Source organism: Dendronephthya gigantea, unplaced genomic scaffold (assembly GCF_004324835.1).
Source record: "Dendronephthya gigantea isolate DGI-Jeju-01 unplaced genomic scaffold, DenGig_1.0 000598F, whole genome shotgun sequence".
NCBI classification, from domain to species: domain Eukaryota; kingdom Metazoa; phylum Cnidaria; class Anthozoa; order Malacalcyonacea; family Nephtheidae; genus Dendronephthya; species Dendronephthya gigantea.
Window position 1 is genome coordinate 1 of NW_021163608.1, and position 22,349 is coordinate 22,349.

The 22,349-nt window shown below is 37.1% G+C and overlaps 4 protein-coding genes across 4 annotated transcripts; all 4 read right to left on the reverse strand.

Moving 5' to 3' along the window:
- Positions 1-507: 507 nt before the first annotated feature.
- Positions 508-16,370, reverse strand: LOC114543943 (major facilitator superfamily domain-containing protein 1-like; the record flags this gene model as incomplete). Its single annotated transcript, XM_028562729.1, has 15 exons — positions 16,173-16,370; positions 14,870-14,922; positions 12,180-12,292; positions 9,596-9,638; positions 9,262-9,329; positions 8,877-8,985; positions 7,985-8,084; positions 7,633-7,731; positions 7,413-7,524; positions 6,260-6,316; positions 5,659-5,738; positions 5,350-5,426; positions 5,061-5,158; positions 970-1,082; positions 508-639 (listed from the first exon to the last, which is right to left on the reverse strand). Coding segments are annotated over exons 1-15 (1,426 nt in total), but the record flags the coding sequence as incomplete, so codon positions are not given.
- Positions 16,371-18,086: 1,716 nt separating this feature from the next.
- Positions 18,087-18,934, reverse strand: LOC114543944. Its single transcript, XM_028562730.1, has 2 exons — positions 18,544-18,934; positions 18,087-18,463 (listed from the first exon to the last, which is right to left on the reverse strand). The coding sequence occupies exons 1-2, from the start codon at positions 18,932-18,934 to the stop codon at positions 18,087-18,089; spliced, it is 768 nt and encodes a 255-aa protein (XP_028418531.1).
- Positions 18,935-19,347: 413 nt separating this feature from the next.
- On the reverse strand, positions 19,348-20,097 carry LOC114543945. Its single transcript, XM_028562731.1, has one exon. It carries the CDS (start codon positions 20,095-20,097, stop codon positions 19,348-19,350), a length of 750 nt encoding a protein of 249 aa, XP_028418532.1.
- Positions 20,098-20,605: 508 nt separating this feature from the next.
- Positions 20,606-22,273, reverse strand: LOC114543946. The gene has a single exon (XM_028562732.1). It carries the CDS (start codon positions 22,271-22,273, stop codon positions 20,606-20,608), a length of 1,668 nt encoding a protein of 555 aa, XP_028418533.1.
- Positions 22,274-22,349: the final 76 nt, after the last annotated feature.

The following is a 22,349-nucleotide window of genomic DNA, read 5'->3' on the forward strand; positions in this document are numbered from 1 at the left end:
AACTAAATCTCGATTTCATGACTGAAGTGGCCTTATATATGCATATACATACTATACTCGAAAAAACCAAACTCCTTACAAAGGATTTTAATAAAATTAAATCTTCCGAAGTACCAGATGCTATAATCATTCATCTACATGTTAAATTCAATTAAATTTTCTTGTACTTGGTTTTGAAAAACGAAAAACGCAACAGTGTTTTCAGTGTAATCTTTTACGAACTATTTTTTGTAATAGGCACCTTAAAAATGTAGGGCGGGAACACAACGACAGCGGCTATCAATACAATGACAGTGTATTCGCTACCTCGAATTAAGCTCTGTAGAATTGTTTCCTACTAATGTTTTTAACGTCTTATACATCATTAATTTGATGCGATTGATAATATTTAACAACTTTTAACCATGCCATTAATTCATTTAGCTAGAGTATTCCAGCCGCGTCGTCGTCGGTTTGCCGTCCCGGACGCATGCTTAACTTAAGGATCCCAAATAGCTATCTCATTACCATCGGAATCGAAGTCATGTTTTGAATAAATATTAGATTCCTGATGACACATGACGTCGATTCCATGAGAATGAAAAACTATACCTTTGGCTGAATCAGCCAGATAAAGCATAATAGTGCACATCAACGCAACTGAAAAATAAAAGATAGAAAAAGTAGGCAACTTATCATCATTGTGTAACATGGAATTGTATAAACATAATCCATCAATTAAGCTGATTTTCATTAGGGAAAGTGGAAAATATTACGTTAAATCCTTAGACTCGATAAAACGCTTTACATCAAGTCAGATTTTGCATTTTTACGAGATACGCTATATATAAAATTCTACATCAATTAAATTCCTCCTCCTTCAGGTACAATATATTAGGGAAGATAATAACGGAAGAAGCCATTTAATTAGAGCTTAAAGTAATCTCTTGAAATATTCAACAAATGCAATAACAGCGGGACAAAACTTACTGCATAGCCAAGCACAGAAAAATACTTCTAAAAATAGATAGCCTTTGGCGTCGACAATGGCACCGGCCGCCATGTTAATAAGAGCAAGGCCAAGATTCTGTATCGACTGCATGCTACATAATAGATATAAAACACATTCTTGGCGCTCCGGCATAATATACATAAATTATATTCATCTACTTTGAAAACTACATGGTATTTTATTTAATAGAAGAAAACAGATAACTAAATAATATACAGATACGATAAAATGTATACATTTAAAAACAAATATCCTTTACCAGCTGATAGTTTTAGTAATATAGAATTAAAGTAATTCCGAAAAATGAAAGCATGATACAAATTTTATTCGGTATATTTCGAATCAAGATCGATTCATCTTCAGCAGAATGGTTTAACGTTTATAAGATTTGCGTAACTATAAAGCGCGTACCATTCAAAACATGCGTGATCGTAGCACGCGTAAACAAGTAAAACAAATTTTAACGTACAACCAATTCAAATGTTAACCGCTGTTCTTCTGTTCAGCGATATTATGTTCAGGAGTTTAGATGTTTGTTGACAGCGCTATTTTCGTCTTTGTATGCATGTTCTCGTACCCGTTCTAGTAGCGTTCTGTCAGTTTTATCAATGTAGGTTTTGTTACATTTTGGACAAGTAAACTCGTAGACAATGTTGGATTTGCTTTGTTTAGTCCACGTAATAGCTGTTCTCCCTTTGTACCAATATTTGGCATTTCTAACAATAGTGTAGGTATAGTGGCGTTAGCGTCTGTCACGTTATTGTTGTTCTCATTGTCAGTAGATTCAAAATGGTGTTGATCGAAGCGTTTCATTAATGAGCAGACAACATGTTTAGGATAACCGTTCCATCATGCGGTATCATTAAATTATATTGCCACTATTTTCGTCTTTGTATGCATGTTCTCGTACCCGTTCTAGTAGCGTTCTGTCAGTTTTATCAATGTAGGTTTTGTTACATTTTGGACAAGTAAACTCGTAGACAATGTTGGATTTGCTTTGTTTAGGAACTTTGTCTTTGGTGTCTTTCGTAAACAAGTTCAAATTTGTTGTTGTTACTTTTGTTCTGATCAGAAGTTTTTTCTTTAGTCCACGTAATAGCTGTTCTCCCTTTGTACCAATATTTGGCATTCTAACAATAGTGTAGGTATAGTGGCGTTAGCGTCTGTCACGTTATTGTTGTTCTCATTGTCAGTAGATTCAAAATGGTGTTGATCGAAGCGTTTCATTAATGAGCAGACAACATGTTTAGGATAACCGTTCCATCATGCGGTATCATTAAATTATATTGCCACTATTTTCGTCTTTGTATGCATGTTCTCGTACCCGTTCTAGTAGCGTTCTGTCAGTTTTATCAATGTAGGTTTTGTTACATTTTGGACAAGTAAACTCGTAGACAATGTTGGATTTGCTTTGTTTAGGAACTTTGTCTTTGGTGTCTTTCGTAAACAAGTTCAAATTTGTTGTTGTTACTTTTGTTCTGATCAGAAGTTTTTTCTTTAGTCCACGTAATAGCTGTTCTCCCTTTGTACCAATATTTGGCATTTCTAACAATAGTGTAGGTATAGTGGCGTTAGCGTCTGTCACGTTATTGTTGTTCTCATTGTCAGTAGATTCAAAATGGTGTTGATCGAAGCGTTTCATTAATGAGCAGACAACATGTTTAGGATAACCGTTCCATCATAAAAATTGCAGTTTTTGTGTGAGTTTAGATGGTGAACACATGTTGTAGATGCGGTTAAGAAGAGAACGAATCCATGCAATGCGATGTTTTCATAGTACAAAACTATCAAAGTATATTGACAAGTAAAAGTACGTTTTCGGTATATGGAAAACTTGTTGTCGTCAAGATTGAGGTCGAGAAAGTGAGGTGGTTCGTCAGGAAACTGGTCATAAGTAAAGCGGATGTCAAATGAGTGAAATTTGTAACATATCAACGTCATCATGCTTAACTACTAGTAGTGTATCATCTACATAGTGGCAATATAATTTAATGATACCGCATGATGGAACGGTTATCCTAAACATGTTGTCTGCTCATTAATGAAACGCTTCGATCAACACCATTTTAAATCTACTGACCATGAGAACAACAATAACGTGACAGACGCTAACGCCACTATACCTACACTATTGTTAGAAATGCCAAATATTGGTACAAAGGGAGAACAACTATTACGTACACTGAAGAAAAAACTTCTGATCAGAACAAAAGTAACAACAGCAAATTTGAACTTGTTTACGAAAGGAACCAAAGACGAAGTTCCTAAACAAAGCAAATCCAACATTGTTTACGAGTTTACTTGACCAAAATGTAACAAAACCTACATTGATAAAACTGACGGACGAGCACATGCATAAAAAGACGAGGATAGCGCTGTCAACAAACATCTAAACTCCTGTTTATATCGCTACTGATTTAAACTCTAAATCTAACAATGAACAGACAGAACGTGTTCTGACAAATACCAAAATCATCGACTACTCAAAGAACTGTAACTTGTTACTTTATAAAGAAGCATTACACATCAAAAGACGAAAATCGATATTAAATAATGGACTAAAGGCTAGTAGAGAACTGCAGTCATTTAACTAATGGCAAATGACACTGAACAGAAGAACAGCGGATTTGAATTATTTTCACGTTAAATTCGTTTTAATTGAATTCGTGAATGACCTTCCCAACGTTGCCACGTCTTCATCTTCGGCAATGTTTGCGGATGACACAAAGTGTTTCCACACCATCGAACATCACAAGGTCGTGCATGATCTCCAAACTGATCTCGACAACATTTGTGAATGGTGTGATGTTTGGAGAATGGATTTAAACGGGGGGAAATGCAGTCACCTTCGCATCACGAGGAACTTAAACCCGATTGATTCGTCCTACAGTCTAATGGGGACAGCAGTTAGGAACGTAACCACCCAGAAAGATCTCGGAATTCTCGTCCAGCACAGCCTCAAGTGGAATGATCATGTGTCTGTTGTGTCGAGCAAAGCCAACAAGATGTTAGGATTCGTGAAAAGGTCTTGCCATGGTATGCATGATGTACGCGTGCGTAAGGCACTCTACACCAGTCTTGTACGTAGCCATTTCGCCTACGCGTCTGAAGTTTGGGCTCCGCAAACAGTCACCCTAATACAACAACTTGAGAAAGTTCAACGTCGAGCTACCAAATTCATATTATCACTGCCATTCCGGACTAATATTACGTACAAGGACAGGCTTTTGAAGATCGGTCTGCTGCCCCTAACCTACTGGCACGAATATCTGGACATCATGTACCTATTCCAACATTCACAAGGTGACCCCAACATCTGCACTAAACAATCAGAACGCATCACAAGACGATCAGACACCACAGGTCGTTACACCACGTTTAATATACATAAAGCAAACACGACAACCTTTCAGAACAGTTTCTACTGCAGAACCCCAAGAATTTTCAATGAATTACCAGAACATCTCCGCGACTCCAAACTCTCAATCTCTAAATTCAAATCTGAACTGTTTAATTATTATAACTATCTCACAGAACATGTATATGACGTGGACATTCCGCAAACGTTTAAGAGTGTATGTGTAAAATGTAATTCGTCTCGTCCTTTGTATAGTCTAAATGTAAAGTTGTGTTGTTGAGAGTTATCCATGCATGTTCAACATATTGTGAAACAACCTTGTATTGTATAATATTTTGTAATAATGTCCACCACTAATGTTCATGTAAATATTCTTATTCTATTTAGTATAATTGTACTGTAAGCAAGGGACCCCATAACTGGAGTTAAAACTCTGTGGGGCTCACCAGTCAAACATGGCGAAGAGTATAAATAAAAAAATAAATAAAATAATTGCTTACGCGTGCTACGCTTACGTATGTTTAGAATTGTACGCGCTTTATAGTTACGCAAATCTTGTAAACGTAAACCATTCTGCTGAAGATGATTCGATCTTGATTCGAAATATCGTTTTTCGGAATTACTTTAATTTATATCATTTTTCGGAATTACTTTAATTCTATATGTACAAAACAAATATATATGTATAAAGTACAAGTTAACAATACTTACAGTCCATAAGCAGTTCCAAGTTGATGCTCTGGCACTACCAGAGCCACTAAGGGCCACAATGCACATGCTACTATTGAGTACGATAAACCCATAAAAACCTAAATACGTAAATGTATTCAGAAAATAATATTCAGAGGTAAGAACGTTCCAACTCGGGGCAAATCACCACACTCAGAGAGGACATACAATGTCACTCAATAGGTGGCAGCTAGACGATTAAGTTTACGATCCTGAATGTATTTAAATAGTATATAATTATTCAACGGCAAACTATATTCCCAGGACATACCATAGACACAATGGGAGAGAAAAATGTAAATGCCATGTACACGTGACAGCCAAGGGTCATCGAGACTCCAAGAAGTACTTGAAGGAAAAATAAAAGCGAAATAATATACATATAAGAACGAAACAGACCGACAACTTTTTACGACTTTAAAAAGCCAACTTCGCGCTCAGGAATAACCTAAAGTTTTTTATACAAAAAAAATTTGGTAATATTTTTAGATACAAATTTATTATTATTTTAAATATTACATGAAATTACAATGAATTAGCCTACGTAGCAAAAATTATAAACAACTCAAAAATTACTTACTCCATGAAACATTTCGCCCAAACTTATCGACAAGAAATCCAAACACGGGTGATGCTCCGGCAGATATGAAAAACATGATGCTGAAAAAAAAATACCGCGCGATGAATATTTGCATGCAAATGCAACATGCAGCTGTTGATCTCTGACCGCTGCTTTCATACTAATGGATTTCACGTGACGCCATATATGGACTCAATAGTGAGGTCAACTTAAAATCGAGGTTAAAAGTTCAGTGTGGTATATTGGTTTGTGCTTTAATAGTAGAAAATACGTGCAATTTCGTATTTTTTTGATTAATTGTCGAGCTAAATGACTGATTATGTGAAAAAATTGAAAATGGATATTTTTATATGTAAAGTCATTATACATATATTATGGCTGTACATATAAAAAATATCCATTTTCAATTTTTCAGTAATTATCATTGAATAATTATCACTACTTTTTTTATTGTTTATAAGTCTCAGTAGAAGCGGACCACTAGATCTGAGCCTCATAAATAGATTTCTTTTATATTTCTACCGTCGGTACTCTGTGTCTTATTGTTATCATTAACCAATGGCAAAGCTTCATATAGGTACGTACCAACCCTACGGCTTACCTGTTGAGAATACTTGCTGTAGCAGGAGTTACGTCATATTTATATTCGAAAAATAAACTATATTAAAAAAGAACATGCATATGTGATTTAAAACAACTGTATGCATTAGAGATGTTAACCAGAGGCCAGTTGCATGAAGGCGTGATAAAGCCTTATCTATCGGATAGTGATTACCATATATAATGGTAATTGCACTGAGTGGAGTGCGATTTTGTGTGAAATCAAACGCGTGATTACAAATTATAATCACAAGTTTGATTTCACACCAAAGTTGCACGGCACAAAGTGCAATTTCTACTTTATTATATTCATTTTGAAATCATACTAAAAATTTAAAAAATTCAAAACAATTTGTTGGCTGAAAGAACCGTAAACGCTAAATCTATTCTTGTCAAGAAATTTTGCGGGACATTTAAAAATTCAAAATAATGAAATTTTGCGCCATTTCCCCCTGTCACTTGAATGGACTGTTACACTGAAATAATAAATCTGATTGGTTATTGTGGTGCAGAGGTTCAATCTTAATCAAATTGCAAGAAACACCATTGATTTCAAAATGAATATAATAAATATATAAACATGCTTTACAAGCAATGAAAGTAGAGATTTGGAGCTGAAAGCCATCAAAGAGAGTTTTCAATTTAAGAATACTAAGGATTGAACCAGGTTATACATCAACGACGCGCGATTTTAGAGCGATAGGTGGATAGCGCGATCCAGCTTACATACAACCGGCCTTATCAGTTTAATCCAGCTAAATAATTAGGCAAAACCCTGTCTAATGAACCCATTTTTCCATTGAATTAGACGCGCATTAACTAATGTATCGTTTTGCAACATTTTTTAATTAAACCTCAAAAGCTTATAATAGATCTTCCCTACTGCTTTTCTTCCCGTCCCCCATTTTTCCTTTCTTCCTTCGTTCTCACAGTGCTGCCGATTGCCAGCATACATGTATACCATGCTTTAACTTAATATGGAATGGAATCATTTTAGGCTCTATTTTTAGATTGTTAGACACCCATGAAGATCGATTTGAATTAAGTGATTTTGTCCCTTATATGTGTATATAATACTACAATCGCCGATCGTTTTGTATGACACAGATGACACATGTAATATATGTTCAAAACATTTAAGAAAACCCACTCACACGCCCAAGCTGACAAATGGGAAAACAGCCACGTAGTAAGCGACACATATAAAGAAGATCAACCACAATGTGAGCGGAAAATCTTTAATATCAGACAGACGTATCACCTCACCTAGGAAATAATGAAACAGAATTCCATATTAAGGCACATTCAAGGACGTTTGAATGCATTTGTGTAGTAAAATTAAAAGCCCCGCCTATGATATGCATGGCAACTAACCCGTTTTGCTTTCGCCTCTCTTTAATATACGCTCGGCTCGCCTGTCAAAGAAGGCCAAAATTAAGGCAGCCAGTAATGACAATAGACAGAAAAGTACACCTACGAAAAGACAAAGAAGTAAACATGAAATGACGATATTCAAATCACGGACACAAACAACACAATGCACATGCAATAACTAACTTAATTAATACATGAAATCTTATATATCATGCCAAGAATGTGTTCGGAAGGCTCAAGACCATATTTCATCTTTTGTGAAAGTGGTACCTGCTCACAAGACTACTGGTACCTGATTTCAGGACGACAGAATATACTGTGCAGAATATCACAGAATAGTATTATACAGCACCTACAAAGAGTGTCCATCCTAAGGTCACATGTCCAATTCCAAACCTTTCCGAGAACATATTGTAAATCGGCCTCATTACATTCAAATTCACGGTGCTGCCCTAGAGTGAAAAACACAGAGAATATAGAAATACATCCCATGTTACATCTCAGGTTTCAAAATATTATAAAATATTAAGTTTCCAAGCACCAAAAAAATTCATATAAGAGAGAAGAAGAACGGACATCAACCGGATATCATGCAAGCATTTTCTACACTTAGGGCTATAGCTTTCAAAACTCGCCATTATACTCTTACTACTCTTGAAAATTTGTAGAAAATAACACCTCGGTTGGTTCTGTAATTTTTCTCGGTCGTTTCTTTTCCCAGAAATATTCACCGTTCTTTTTGTTTAATAATAGATTAGTATAACAGAGGAGGCAATGAAGATATCAAATGCTTTAAGTAATTTTAACTTATCTTTTCTATTTAGTACCCATGTGGCCCACAGGCTTTGGCTATAAAGTTGACTATCAAATCAAATCTACGCCTTGTTCACGTCTGTAACAAGTCATCAGATCGATTTCATGTAAAATTTGACACAGTAAGCAAATACTGTGATTTTGACTACAATCCAGAAGATTAGGCAGAAGGCATTTGAACACCCACGCCGGGGCGTAACTAGAACGATAATCGGGGTTGGGGGGGGGGTTAGGTTGGTGGTGGGGGTGAATATTCATAAGTATATTCAGTTCTGCCCGACGGATTTCTATTGTAAACTATTGCACTTATAAAAAAAATCCCCCGAATTATTGTTCTAGTTACGTCACTGCAGCCGCGGCATGCACTCTAGACAATCAATATCTAACCAAGACACTCTAGAGGTACCATATAACTAAGCTCGACTGCTTACCACTCGCGAAATACTGAGCTGTAAACCAAACACTAAATTCAACTCTTTCCCCTTAAACCAGGAAACGGAATATGTGTTCTGAGCAACAGCAAGATTCTCCCCACCAAGACTTTAGACACATACAAAAAGAACATATATAAGTAATTTTGAGGAGATGAATACTGAGTTTCTGGTATAAGAAAACAATTTTAGTTGATGAAATGATAGGCTGATCAGCTGATGCTGTACATAAAAATCTATATATCCTGTTCATCAAAACGCGACGAACATTTGCTTTGGAATTTTAAATGACTAAAATAAAACTGATAATCCGCCGCGTGGCGAACCGGGAGGGGAGGGAGGACTTGCAGGTCAAAATGCTTCGTAATTGGTGAACTTAACTTACCCGAAGATAAACCTTCCGGATTCCATTACAGGATAGCTTCCTATGTATGCTCCAATGGCGAAGACAATCTGAAAAAAACAGCATGCAGCAAACGACGGGGTTTACCTTTAGTACGTAATTCATAAAGAGGAAAATAAATTCCTTAAAATAAACGTTTCTCTATATTTGAAAAACTTAACTCGGCATTTCAGGTTACTATTCGTATATTTTCCTGTCATCTGAATTATGAATGTACAACCGTTTTCCCGCACAAATTTTATGTAGTATGTAGGAACATACAAATGCGTTGCTTGTTAAGTTATAAAGCTTTAGTATACTCATAGGTGTACTGTACCTGGCCAGCTAAAACAAATAAACTGAATACAATGGCGCCGAGTCTGAAAGTGAGAAAAAGGTTATGGTAATGAAAATAAATTGCATGTTTCTTAGGACCGGGAGACTTAATTACAGTTCAGAACTCATATTTTAAATTCATTGAACTCTTCGCACACGAATGACATCGCACTATACAGGCATCTGGGGCCGGTTGTTCAAAAGCAGGTTAAATTTAACCCTGGGTTAGTGCTAAACCTGGGTTAAAATCCTTAACCCTAGGTTAGCTAAACCTGGGTTAAAACTGTGTTGTTCAAAGCAGGGTTGGCGGTAGGGTTAGTTAACCTAGGGTTAAAAGATTTAACCTAAGATTAAATGTATTTTAAGGACTAAATTGGATATAAGAACGTTTTCGATTGGTCAATAAACGAGCGTCAAAACTTTACCCGACGAGGATATATTGTTAGTCGAAAGATTATATGCCGTGAGGGCAGGGTCGCAGGGACGTTGTTTTGAACAGTAATTTCCGTGCATGGAATTTTGGAAAGATTCGAAATGAAAGGCCATTTTCTATGATAAACAATGTCGATGTGAAACAAAATTAAGCAAATTATAAACAATCTATTTTAAAATTTCAGGCATTCTTTTATTATTCAAAATTCAGGAACAAACATAACTTTACCACTTGCTGCCAATCAAAAGCATTGAATTTAAGCATCCGAAACAAATATTTCGATTACGATGTTTCAATTTGTACGGTTGTATTCATTTATCGTGTATTGCATTGAATTGAAGCGAAGATAAATAAATCAATACATCAGCTGAAACCGAACGAAGTCAAACTTAAACAATTATTTGCTGTCGAAATTATTCGTAAAACCTTTCAAAAGTGTTTAATTCATGACGAATTATACGTGTTTACGTGTTTCAGCTCCTTATTCATCCATTTTGAATCAAAGTTAACCCAGGATTAAAAAGTTAACCCATCTAGCTAGCAGGGTTAATTTTTTTATCAATTTTAACTCAGGGTTAACGCTAACCGAGCTTTGTGCAACGCAAATCAACCAAGGTTTAAAATTTAACCCTGGGTTAGGCATTTTTAACCCTGGGTTAGCGTTAACCGGCTTTTGAACAGCCGGCCCCAGGAGGACAAAAAACGGACGTGACTTTGTGGTAAATATATTCAGATGTATGAAATTGTAATTATAATTCATTAATCACATAACAATTAACTATGAACTAAGGTAAACATTTTCAAAAGTGACATTTTCTAAACAAGCAAGGTCGTCGTGTCTTGATCTTTAATTGGGTTGGAACGGTTCATATATTCATCATGTTCAAATAAGCATAAAAACAATTGCTTCCAAAAGAAATTAGTCAGCATAACGCAAATATTTACCCCCCCCAAAATACGCTTCTGGCTGTGGCACACATAGCTTGTGGTGGTGGTGGTACCATATATTTCATTGGTCGGTATGATTTGAGACTCTTCAAATTTTTAATAGCTTAAATGTCCTCAATTTTATATTATTTGATACATACTTTAAGTATAATAGTCTATTCAGATAAATCTTTAACTTGACGTTGACAACATCAACAGAGAAATTCAGAAAATATCCTTACGGTTTAAGACTTATAAACTCGCAATTATTCCAAAGAAAACCAACTTCATTTTATTTACATCAAGACAAAACCAGAGTAATATATAGTTACCATGAACGTACGTATTGATGAAATGGAAATTGGCGAAGTGAAGAATAAGAGTTCATTAGTCCGGCGGCACAAAGCATAAAAACATGGCTACATAAGCATGCGCATTTTAATCAAAGAAGTGATTAATACCAGAGATAGGAAACTATGGGACAACATAACGGCAGACACACTCAATGAGTGGCGTATCTAATTTAAGTTCGCCAGTATCTTAATTAGGATTGCTAGTCTTGGGTACCGATAGAAATAGTCACGTGAATAAGCAGCATGCTTTTGACTTTGTATTTCATAATATATTCGACGTGGAGTGAATAAAACCCTAAAATTGTAGTATAGGTTTTTTAGTTCACCCTACACGAACAATTGCGAAGATCACGAGGGCCACGAAGCGTTAGAAGTATCGTGGATGACATAATATTCTATGGAAAACCGAGACAACAACACGTTGAGAACTTTTTCTTTGGAGAAGTCTTGTCTGATACTAAACGAGATTCTAAACGTGTGAACCACTTACAAAATGCACCAACGCCTACTAATAATCACGACGTCAGAAGTTTATTATGCATGGCCAATTACAGTAGCCGCTACATCGCAAACTGCTTTATTAGCAAATAAGTGCATGGCATACTTTGATACCCAAAAGGATACATTATATTACTGTGGATGCACGTCGCGTGGGTGTATCCGCTATTCTATCCCAATCAACGCCAGGCAAGGGTGAATGGTGAGGGAGTCGTACATGTAGCATACGCTAGTCAGACACTGACTGAAGTTGAAAAGCGATGTGTAGAAATAAAATAGTCCTCACACTTTTGTCAAGAAAGTTTGCGCTTGCCTGAAATTGCTGAATTTATAAGCAGTGTTTTTCAGAATTTCATGATCCACAGACAGCTTACCTTATGCCAAATACTTTGTCTATTAAATATCCTCCAAGGCAACTGAGTATGACATTAGGCCACGAATACAATGCATATAACATTGCATAGCTTTCTGTAGTTACTTCCATGTCCTTTGTATGAAAAAGAAAAATAATTCATTGTTATTGTGAAAAATTCTATTTAACAATTAGTCGCCGAAGGCGAGGTGATTACAAGCGACTGAGCCGAAAGCCAAATGAATATACTCAATATAGGCTTGTAATCACCGAACCTGAGGCGACTATTTGTTTTACTGTAGTATAAATTTCGAGGTGTTTCGCGGCGACTGTTTGTTGAGTATAAATTTCGTGGTGCAAGTAAGAATCAGCACAATTGCATAACTAGGGATCCAAGCATTGTGCAAAGTTTCCATGCCTTCTAACAACCCCGTACCCAGGGTCTTTAACCGTGGAGCGTAGGTTAAAGACCCTAGGTACGAGGTTGGCCTTCTAATACCTCAGCAACCAGGCATTTGTCCCAACATGAACGAGTCACGTTTTGACTTCTGCCAGTAAGTATATAAAGAACTAGGTTAAACATTACCCTTAATCAAACAGACAGGAAATTACACAAATTACGTTAGCTGCGATATTGTCATTATTACTTGAACTCTGGTGAGAGTCTTAAATTCGGTCAATTTTTTTCTGCGCAAGACTTATTCTCCCACGCGGCCAATCTTTATTTCGGCCAACCGAAATAAATGGCTATCGCATGTGACACATTTGTGATCATCTTATTGGCGTTTAGCGGCTCATTCAACTTCCTGTTTCTTCGTGCTAACTTCAGCGGCTGATTCGACTTCCAGCTTCTTTGTGCTTGACATCAGCTGCTGGTCAGGATTGTTTTCTGACATACGAAGCGTAATAATAGTGCGTTTTACTTTGCGTATCCAAGTATTTGTGAATGCACGCTTTCTAAGCGTACTCGATCAAAGCTAAACGACACTTCACGCATATTCAAAGCTAAACGACACTGCATACATATTCTTTGTACTCGATCAAAACTATACGAATGTACGCATCATCAGTGTACTCGATCGAAGCTAAACGCGACATAGCACGCATATCCTGTGTACTCGATCCGAGGCTAAACGACGGCACGCGTATTCGTGCATATTTGTGGGAAAACAATTGCCGCTTATTCCGTCGCCTAATCCTCACGAGTGAAAAGGAACATTTTCTTCTTTTAAGTGTATATTAGGTATAAGGAATATTAGGGATAGGTATAAAAACAGTTTCTTTCCTAGCACGAGTAGCGCATTAAACAAGTAATTTTTTAATTGCAATAAAATTTTAAGCTTTCTTGTAAAATAGTTAGAAATATATTTATATATATTGTAACTTTTAATATTTGGAACACATTGGAATTCATTTTTTATGCGATGATGTGTTACTAAATTTAATCTTATCATATTCTGTGAAAAACTAAAAGACTACGCGCATATTTTGTGTACTCGATTTAGTTATTAGAGTTCAAAATTTAATAAAATATTATGCTGCTAAAATCAGTAAAATGGGTATGGGCAATCCATGATTCGCAGACTCTCCATTACACTGTTAAAGATAGCCCTTGTTTTAACTTTTAAGTTAACCTGCGATGTTTTTACAGTGCCTGCCAATCTTTTGCCTTTATTTATAAACTTTTCCCACTATAATAGCTCCTTTAGCTCAAGTAAACGCTTAGCAAGGAAGCATCTTGTTAAATTATAATTTTAGTTGTTCAAGCAAAGCGGGCGCAATTTTCTCAGATTACAGGGTTTGACAAAAAGCACCATGTTTGGCATGTAACTACATGTATATGATGGCAAAAATTTATACGTCATTTCAAAAGAATAGCCAAAATACTTGCATTGTAAATAATGAAAATGGAACGCGGTGCATATTATGTCTATGATGTGGATTTCGATGCGGATGCTTCGACGTAAATCGATACAAGACAATATAGCTACTTATATTTATAATCAATATTGCATACCGCCAAAATGATTTCATTACTGCACCAAATGTAGGTTTTGTATAGTATCAATTATGTACTGTATGCAGAATAGCAGGTGTGGAAACAATATATATTCACGTAAGAAAGAGATCTTGTAAGCTCTTCGCTGTGTTTATGGGATAAACTGTCCAAATTATATTTATGCTTAATTAATTAATGCTGGTAACTCATAACATAAGTTTATAAATTGTGTAGTTTCTCAAAGAATTACTCAATATTTGCGTCCGAAATGTTTGAAACAACACTCGTCGCTCCTCGTTTCTTTAGTTCTTACATCGTGAATATTTAATTTTCGCCACTCAGAAAATTATAAATTGACCCGTGACTATCACTTTAGAGACAGTGAATTTTGATCAATCAGAATGCAGGAAAATGAATAGTCACCTCGAAATTTATACTAAATACATTTAGTATTTTTTATATTCACCTTCAAATGCAGTTCTTGTGTCAATTCACTTGGGCAAAAGTGTTAAAACAACTCGGTGATTATCCCAGAATAATTGTTAAATATTCTTTGATATATGTAAAAAATTATCATTAGCCTCAGTTTGTTGTTCATCAACGGCTTGATAACCTTTTATGTATAAGGTTCTGAACTTCATTCAATGAATAATGATTGGATTCTAATAACAGTATGTACCAGCTGAAACCTTTATATGTATACATGTACTTACCCGTTCAATCTGTTTTTGTAATGCAGCTGGGTTATCATAGCAAAAGTATGATCCTAAGTAAAGATTAAAATAAGAATGATTCAGATAAGAACATTTTTTTATCAATGAACTTTATGAAAAAATATTAGTGGTTTTACTATTAGAATGTTATTCCTAAAAAAATGAACAAAGAAAAAGTTACAATTGAACCATACAAGTGAAAAGTTGAGTCTAAAAGGTGAAACTGCAAATTTAAATTTTAAATTTTTAATAAGACTATTTGTCACTTTGTATATGGTATTTTAAAATTTTAGTTTGGTAGATATTCAAATTGGAATTGATGTTTTTTGGTAGAAATCACAACTTCAAATGCTTAATGATCATTTCACTTTTATTTTTATATAGATCATTGTGAAAATTTTATTCATATCAAAATATTCCAAAATAAATTTTAAAGAGTTCATTTTAAACTTGTGATGTTCATAATTTTAAATATATATGAATTTCATAAAAAGGCCAATCCAAGCCTTTGTTGATAAACCTGCTTGTGATTTCCAATTTATATTTATATATATTAAGTTCACAAATAAACTTGAAAACTATTGGATTTGGAAATATTGAGGCATTTCAACACATATTTGCAGGTCTAAAAGGCTAAGTTGGGTAATCATAAAAGCTTTATCTGAAGTTTAAGTTGCAAATATATGTCTTTACACATGAACCTACTATTAATTTTAAAGCATATTACTTTTGCAGGAGTAATCTTGAAGTTACACAATTTTGCACAACAATATATGTGTATATGTGTCACGAAAATTCCTAAATGGTTAATAGGAAATGCAATAGTGTTAAAAATTTTAGAGACGATTCCAATAATTCAACTGGCAACTGCTGTGGCAATTTTCAAATGAAAAATGGGATAGTATATATAGCCATCCTGTGTAAAGATGATATTACTCAAGAGGTAAACTATACAGCTATTGGTAAACTATTACTATGAATGTGGATCAAAATCTGTTAGTTTAACTTCGTCAGAAACAGGAAAACAGCCAATCATAGTCGAGGAGCATATAATAAACTAAATAAAGTAGCAAATAAATATTGCTGACTCCGTCAATGAATTCTCCAGAACAGATTTTGAAAAAAGTGCACAGTAACGTTCCATTTCTAAGACACAGAAAAACGTTCCATCAGTAACGTTTTATTTCTGTTTTAGAAAGATAATATTGCACAAATGCTAATATACATTAGATACATTGAGTATACGACACGAGAGCACAAACATGTGTCACGTGAAATGTTCATTTAGTAGGAAGTGACTTACCAAAACTGAGCGAACATATGAACACGAGAACAATATAACGATGTAACCGACGTTTTGGATTACATATAGCCACACTCCCACAACCTTGCAACTCATCTTCAGGTTCTTTTTCCAGAAGTGGCTTGGTCTCGTTTTGATCCGCCGTGCGATCTCCCACTTCGTTATCCGCCATAGTTTGATATCAGTGCTTGATCCACGCACTGGATCCACCACAATCCACTGAGCTATACTATCACAACAAAATTCATGAATTCCTCAAACTTTCCTCATATTTCGGAAGAATTCCTTAGACACAAATAACAGTAACACAAAGTATAGCAATTACGTAATTTACAACTTTCATCGGCCACATGTGACCAATTGGGCCAAAAACAATCACATTTAACTTAAACCAGGCAAAAACAACTTAAGCACGAGTTTCAGCAACACTTGAAAAAATTTCCCCGAAAAAAAGTGATTCCCAGATCGCTTCCCAAAAATCTACCAATTTCCCCGTTTTGCAGAAAATTTCCCCAAAAGTGCGAGTAAATGACGAGCAATATAGAAAATATAGCACAGTGGTAATTGTACGTTGTTGTTAATTAGTTGTAGTTCTGGATGTCTGAGATTAAACAACTTTAAAACTTGTTGGTACCTCCAACTTCTTGAGTGTTTGAACACAACAGTCAACAGTGGCGACGAGCTCGAAGATTTCGGAACGGCTGAAATTGTCTGTTAAATATGGCTGCAATTAACCATTTAAAACCTAAACCGTTTGTCATTGCAGAACGTTTTTACATTTCACGAACGAAAGCAGTAAAGCTTCAGAGAAAGCTGTTGTCAGAGGCGGACTTGACGAGTTGAAGTTAAAAAAGCCTTAGATGTTGCCTGAGCATGGGAATGGCAGCTGAAGAAGCGAAAAGGCGTAATTGCAATTGCAGGCGATGGCCCTGAGAGGGATCATGGTTACAACAAGATGTCCATTGAATGCTTTCGTTTGTTACATCTGGATCAACAGCCTCACGTGATGCGAAAAAGGTTTCTTTCATTCTTCCAGGTCTTCTATCTGACGTCTTCCTCACATATTCCCAGAGATATTCAAACAGGTTTAGGTCAGAATTTTTTCGTTGCCCTATACTGATTGATATTTCTTTTTGTGGGGCTTTTTTCTCTGTCACATGGTGCCCTATCTTGTTCAAAGATAAAGTCTCCAAACCGCAAGCTCTCTCAACCTTTTAGAAAGTCCGAAGATCGTAAATTTTCGACTAGATACGGAAAATGGTATGTTTGGCTTGTATCTAGAACTTTCCTAATAGATGAGATGGCTTTGTGGTGGAGATTATATTTTCCAGTAAGATGGGGAACCATGTCATACAGAAAAGAGCCTGAAAGAAAGTGATATTGACCAGCCCAGGGCAATAAGAGATTGCTGACGTAAACCTCATTGAACATTTTTGGGAATAAGTGAGGAAAAGGTCAGATAGAAGAGCATCTCGACATGTGGAAGATTCGACAGTTCAAAATCAGCCTTGGCGGAACACGTATGTCAAACTAACCATAACATTGCATGGAATGATTCAAAGATCATTACTTTTGCAGAATCCCCAATCGATCCCGCGCACACTGGTCCACGCAAAAAAAACACTCAGGGGACTGTATTCTATCTTTTATTTAAAGATTCTATTTACAGCGTGAGTTCATGCTTCCTCTACGATCTGACTCAAAAGTTTGTATCAAAATTCAATGCAAGCGTTAATTAATAGTGCTATATTACATTACAACGTGTCTTTGTGCCGAATCAACAATGTGTCCTTGTGACGTATTTACAAACAACTAAACTATATTTACATAAAGTGCTCACGTAACTGCTACACGCGGAACTGGCGGCGCTGCGCGGGGACCTACAACATCCCACCCACCTTGATTCATACACGTCTATGAATCAAGCATCGCCCTTGTCTTCGCTTTTGAAATCTCAGCAGCAGCTCGTCTCGGACGCTCATGCAGATCATGCAAGGAACCCTCTGCCTCACCTGAAGGGGAATTCCCTTCCGTCCCGTTCCCACCCGGTCGAGCTTGAATTTCCAACGGGTAAAGTTTCTGCACCGGTCTTTTCAGGTAAACTGGTTTACCCTTTCCTGCTATTCTTAACTTAGCACCCCTAACCTCGCTGTCATTTCCTAAAATTAGCTGTTCTACCTTCCCTAGTTTCCACTTGCCTCGCTTCTCTCCTTCTCCATAAACTACAACTACTTCGCCCTCCTTCAAACTTCTTGCCTTTCGATTACCACTTTTATGAAACTCTCGTAACCCTATGAGATACTCACTTTGCCATCTGGTCCAGAAATGTTGTAATTTCAATGTAATATTTTGAATCTTTCTCCACAACTACTTTCCTCTCTAGCTACCTCCCTCCGTGGTATGAAATTAATTGCTCTTCCGTAAATTAAGTGTGATGGCGTTAATACATCGCCTTCGAATTCTTCATATTCTTCTGTCAATGGTCTGGAATTTAATGTGCCTTCTATCTCTACTAATACTGTGTTAAGTTCATCTACTGTTAATTTGGCATTGCCTAAAACCTTCCTGAGGCATCGTTTAACACTCCTAACCATTCGCTCGAAAAACCCTCCCCACCAAGGCGATCTTTCTAAGTTAAACCTCCAAGTTACGCGCTTCGTTAATAATTCTGCTTTTACTTTAGGTTGATTAAACAACTTCTTTACTGCTCTCTCTGCTGCCTTAAACGTCTTGGCGTTGTCTGACACTATTAGGCTCGGCATTCCTCTCCTCGCTGCAAATCTTCTCATGCAACACAGAAATGTCTCCGCAGACAAATCACGCACTAGCTCTAAATGTATTGCTCGAGTCACACAACAGGAAAATAATGCGATATACGCCTTCTTGGATGCCTTGGTGCAACACCTAACAAACAATGGACCTGCAAAATACTCCCACATTAGAAAAAGGGAGCAGCTTCCTTCACTCGAAGCCTGTGTAAGTAATCGCCATCCTGTCTCCCCCCATATGCCCTTTCCTTCTAATTTCTTACAGGTGACGCATTTTATTATCACTCGCTTTACCATTTGCCTTCCTTCACGACCCAATATTTCGTCCTTAGCCTGCCCAAGGTTGCCCTAACCCACAATGGTGCACTTCACTGTGACATTTCTGACAATCAGCTCAGTTAAATCTATTATCCTTGGGAATAATGATTGGGTTGTTTCGTGTTGTACTCTAGCTCAGAATTACGCAGTCTACCCTTACATCTTATGATACCTCCTTCTTCCATCAAGCCTAGACTGTTACTAATCTGGGCGTACTTTTTAGCCTCCTTTAACTCTGCCTGAGCCTGTTTAATCCATCTATTTTCCGCCTCGTCAAGCTCCTCTACTGTCAATTCTCCACAGCGCTTTTCCATGCCCTTAGACTTTGCTCGTGCATTGAACCCAAACCTAAGTACCCATGCTGTTACTCTGAAAAGTCGTTCCGCTGTCCCATAATCCTCCAGATTTATCACTTTGCTTATACTAGCTAACTCTTTACTACTAGCTACGACCATTACGGAAGACTTTCGTTCTTCTTCTAAGACCGTACTTGTTTTGGCAGCAGCCTCAAATTTCGGCCACTCCTCCTTAGACCTAATAAGCCAATCAGGCCCCACCCACCATAGCTTGTTATCCTTCAATTGTGAAGCAACTACACCCCTAGACCCTATATCCGCGGGATTTTCCACCCCAGGACAATGTCCCCAATCCTCCTTGTTTGTTAATTTCAGGATTTCATTTACTCTGTGGCGGACGAATTGTTTCCACTCACCGTTGTTCATTATCCAGTAGAGTGCTGTCATGCTATCAAGCCACAACTTCGTATTATCTATACTAACCTGGTTTTCTAATGAATCTTTCACTGACTTTAGTAACTGCGCTAAGAGCCTCGCAGACATTAACTCTAACCTTGGAATGCTAGTTGTTTTAAGAGGTGCTACTCTTACCTTTGATGTTAACATGCGGACATAACTTCCTACATTTGTATAATAAACAACATATACTACCGCACAATATGCTTTCTTACTAGCGTCGCCAAACCCATGTAATGTGCACCCTAAAACCTCTTCCGCTGGATGTTGGTATATGCATCGAGGAATAGTGATTTCCTTGGTCTCAATCAAATCCCTATACCAGATTTCCCACTTTCTTAAAGGCTCTTCCTTAAAGCTGTCGTCCCAACCCGTCTACTATTACAAACCTCCTGGAATAAGATCTTGGCACTAACTATCAATGGACTTATTATCCCTAGAGGATCGAACAAACTGGCTAAAATGCTCAGGAGGTTCCGCTTTGTTGGCGATAACGTCTCTGCCTTTTCTCCCACCTTGGAAATTTCAAATTTCAGTTCGTCCTTGTGGTTATCCCACACCTGCCCTAAAACCTTATGGCCCTTTGACTCACCCCCTACTGCTCCAAAGATAACCTAGCATATGTTTCCTGATCATTGATGCTTTGTTCTGACGAACCCTGATCTTTTTCGTGAATCTCTAGTTTACTCCTTAACACCTCACTGTTGGTCAACCACTTCCTTAATCTAAAACCCCCTTGTGCCATTCTTGTCTTAGCCTTATCATAAAGTTCAAAGGTCTTCTCTACCGTACTCTCACCACTGACCAGGTCGTCAACGTAAAAACTTTCCTGCAACTTTCTTACAAATGCAGCATCGATTTCGTTATACTTTGTTAAATGATGCCTTAAGGTTGCATTCAGTAGAAATGGTGATGCATTCACTCCAAAAACTACTCTACAAAACCTATAAACAACTATCTCCAACTTATCACTTTCTATATCATTGACCCACAAAAATCTCAAACAATCTCTATCCGCCTTATCTACTTCAACATTCAAAAATGCCTTTTCTATGTCACCAACTAAAGCAATCCTATTTTCTCTGAACCGTATTAATATGCTGTATAATAATGGATTGAGAGAAGGCCCAACATGTAGGCAGTCGTTAAGCGATGTCCCAGACTTACCTTCCTTGGATGATGCGTCATAGACGATCCGGAGTTTAGTGGTCACTGCCTCCCTGCGAATTACTGCCTGGTGTGGTAAATAATGAACCCTTTCAACCTTCTCTAATGCAGATACTGGCTCCACTATCCCTCGCTCTACCTGGTCTCTGATGATAGAATCATACTCTGCTAACAATGCTGGCTCTTTCCTCAGTCGTCGCAGCTGACCCTTCATTCTACTTAAGCTATTTGCATAGTTGTCAGGCAACTTCTTATGGCTCTCCTTCCAGGGCAGTTTGACTGAATATCTACTTCCTGTAAATGATATTTCATCTAAAAACTCTTCATGTACCTTATCTTCCTCACTAATGCCTAACCCTTCAAAACTCCATAATTTTTGCACATTACTCTCCAAACTGTCTTCACTACTCAATCTCTGTGCTACAAAATTCACTTGGACTGGCTCCGCTCTCTCAATGTCTTGTACTCTCAGCGGTCCTGATAAAACCCACCCTAATTCTGTTTCTATAGCAACAGGTTCTCCTGATTTACCTCTCTTGGTTGTCCCTGTCTGAAAGCTCCAAAGGTAGTCTGCCCCTATCAGAACATCTACTTCTAACTCATCTTCTGACTTAGAAACATCTGAAAACCATATACCTTCCAGATGTTTATACTCCCTCCGCGCTATCTCTACATGGCTATTTCCTATGCTACATATTTCCGGCACTACAAATGCTTCCAGTGTGATAACCTTATTTCCGTTAAGAGGTTCAAGCTTTAATTCAACCACTTCCCTGTGCTCGGCTTTTACGCATTTTTGACCGAACGTATTAATTCCTAACAATTCCCTTCTTATACCCCTGGGATTCGCGAGACCAGCTGCTTTGGAAGTAACAAAGGAACGATGACTTCCCGCGTCAAAGAGGACCCGCACCTTAACCACCCTTTCCCCCCTTAAAACGCCACGTGCAGTCTGCAAGGCAACCAGGCTACCAGTTCCAGCATGCAAGTTACTATTAGGAGTAGTCACATGCACATTCGTGTTATTGGGTACGTTTTTACATTCGTCATTAGGCTTGGGTATTTCGTCATGCTTACCCTCGCTCTTAGGACTCATTTCGCACAGTGCAACATGATGAGCCCCATCACAAACACTACATTTGTTCTCGACCTTACAACTACTGGCTCTATGA

Excerpts from the sequence above, each read along its gene's own strand:
- LOC114543945 (XM_028562731.1), bottom strand. The coding sequence starts at position 20,097 with ATGTCTGCGAGGCTCTTAGCGCAGTTACTAAAGTCAGTGAAAGATTCA.
- LOC114543946 (XM_028562732.1), bottom strand. The coding sequence starts at position 22,273 with ATGAGTCCTAAGAGCGAGGGTAAGCATGACGAAATACCCAAGCCTAAT.
- LOC114543944 (XM_028562730.1), bottom strand. The coding sequence starts at position 18,934 with ATGCCGAGCCTAATAGTGTCAGACAACGCCAAGACGTTTAAGGCAGCA. Across the intron at positions 18,464-18,543 it reads GGAGGTAGCTAGAGAGGAAA|GGTTACGAGAGTTTCATAAA; the intron begins GTAGTTGTGGAG and ends AGTATCTCATAG.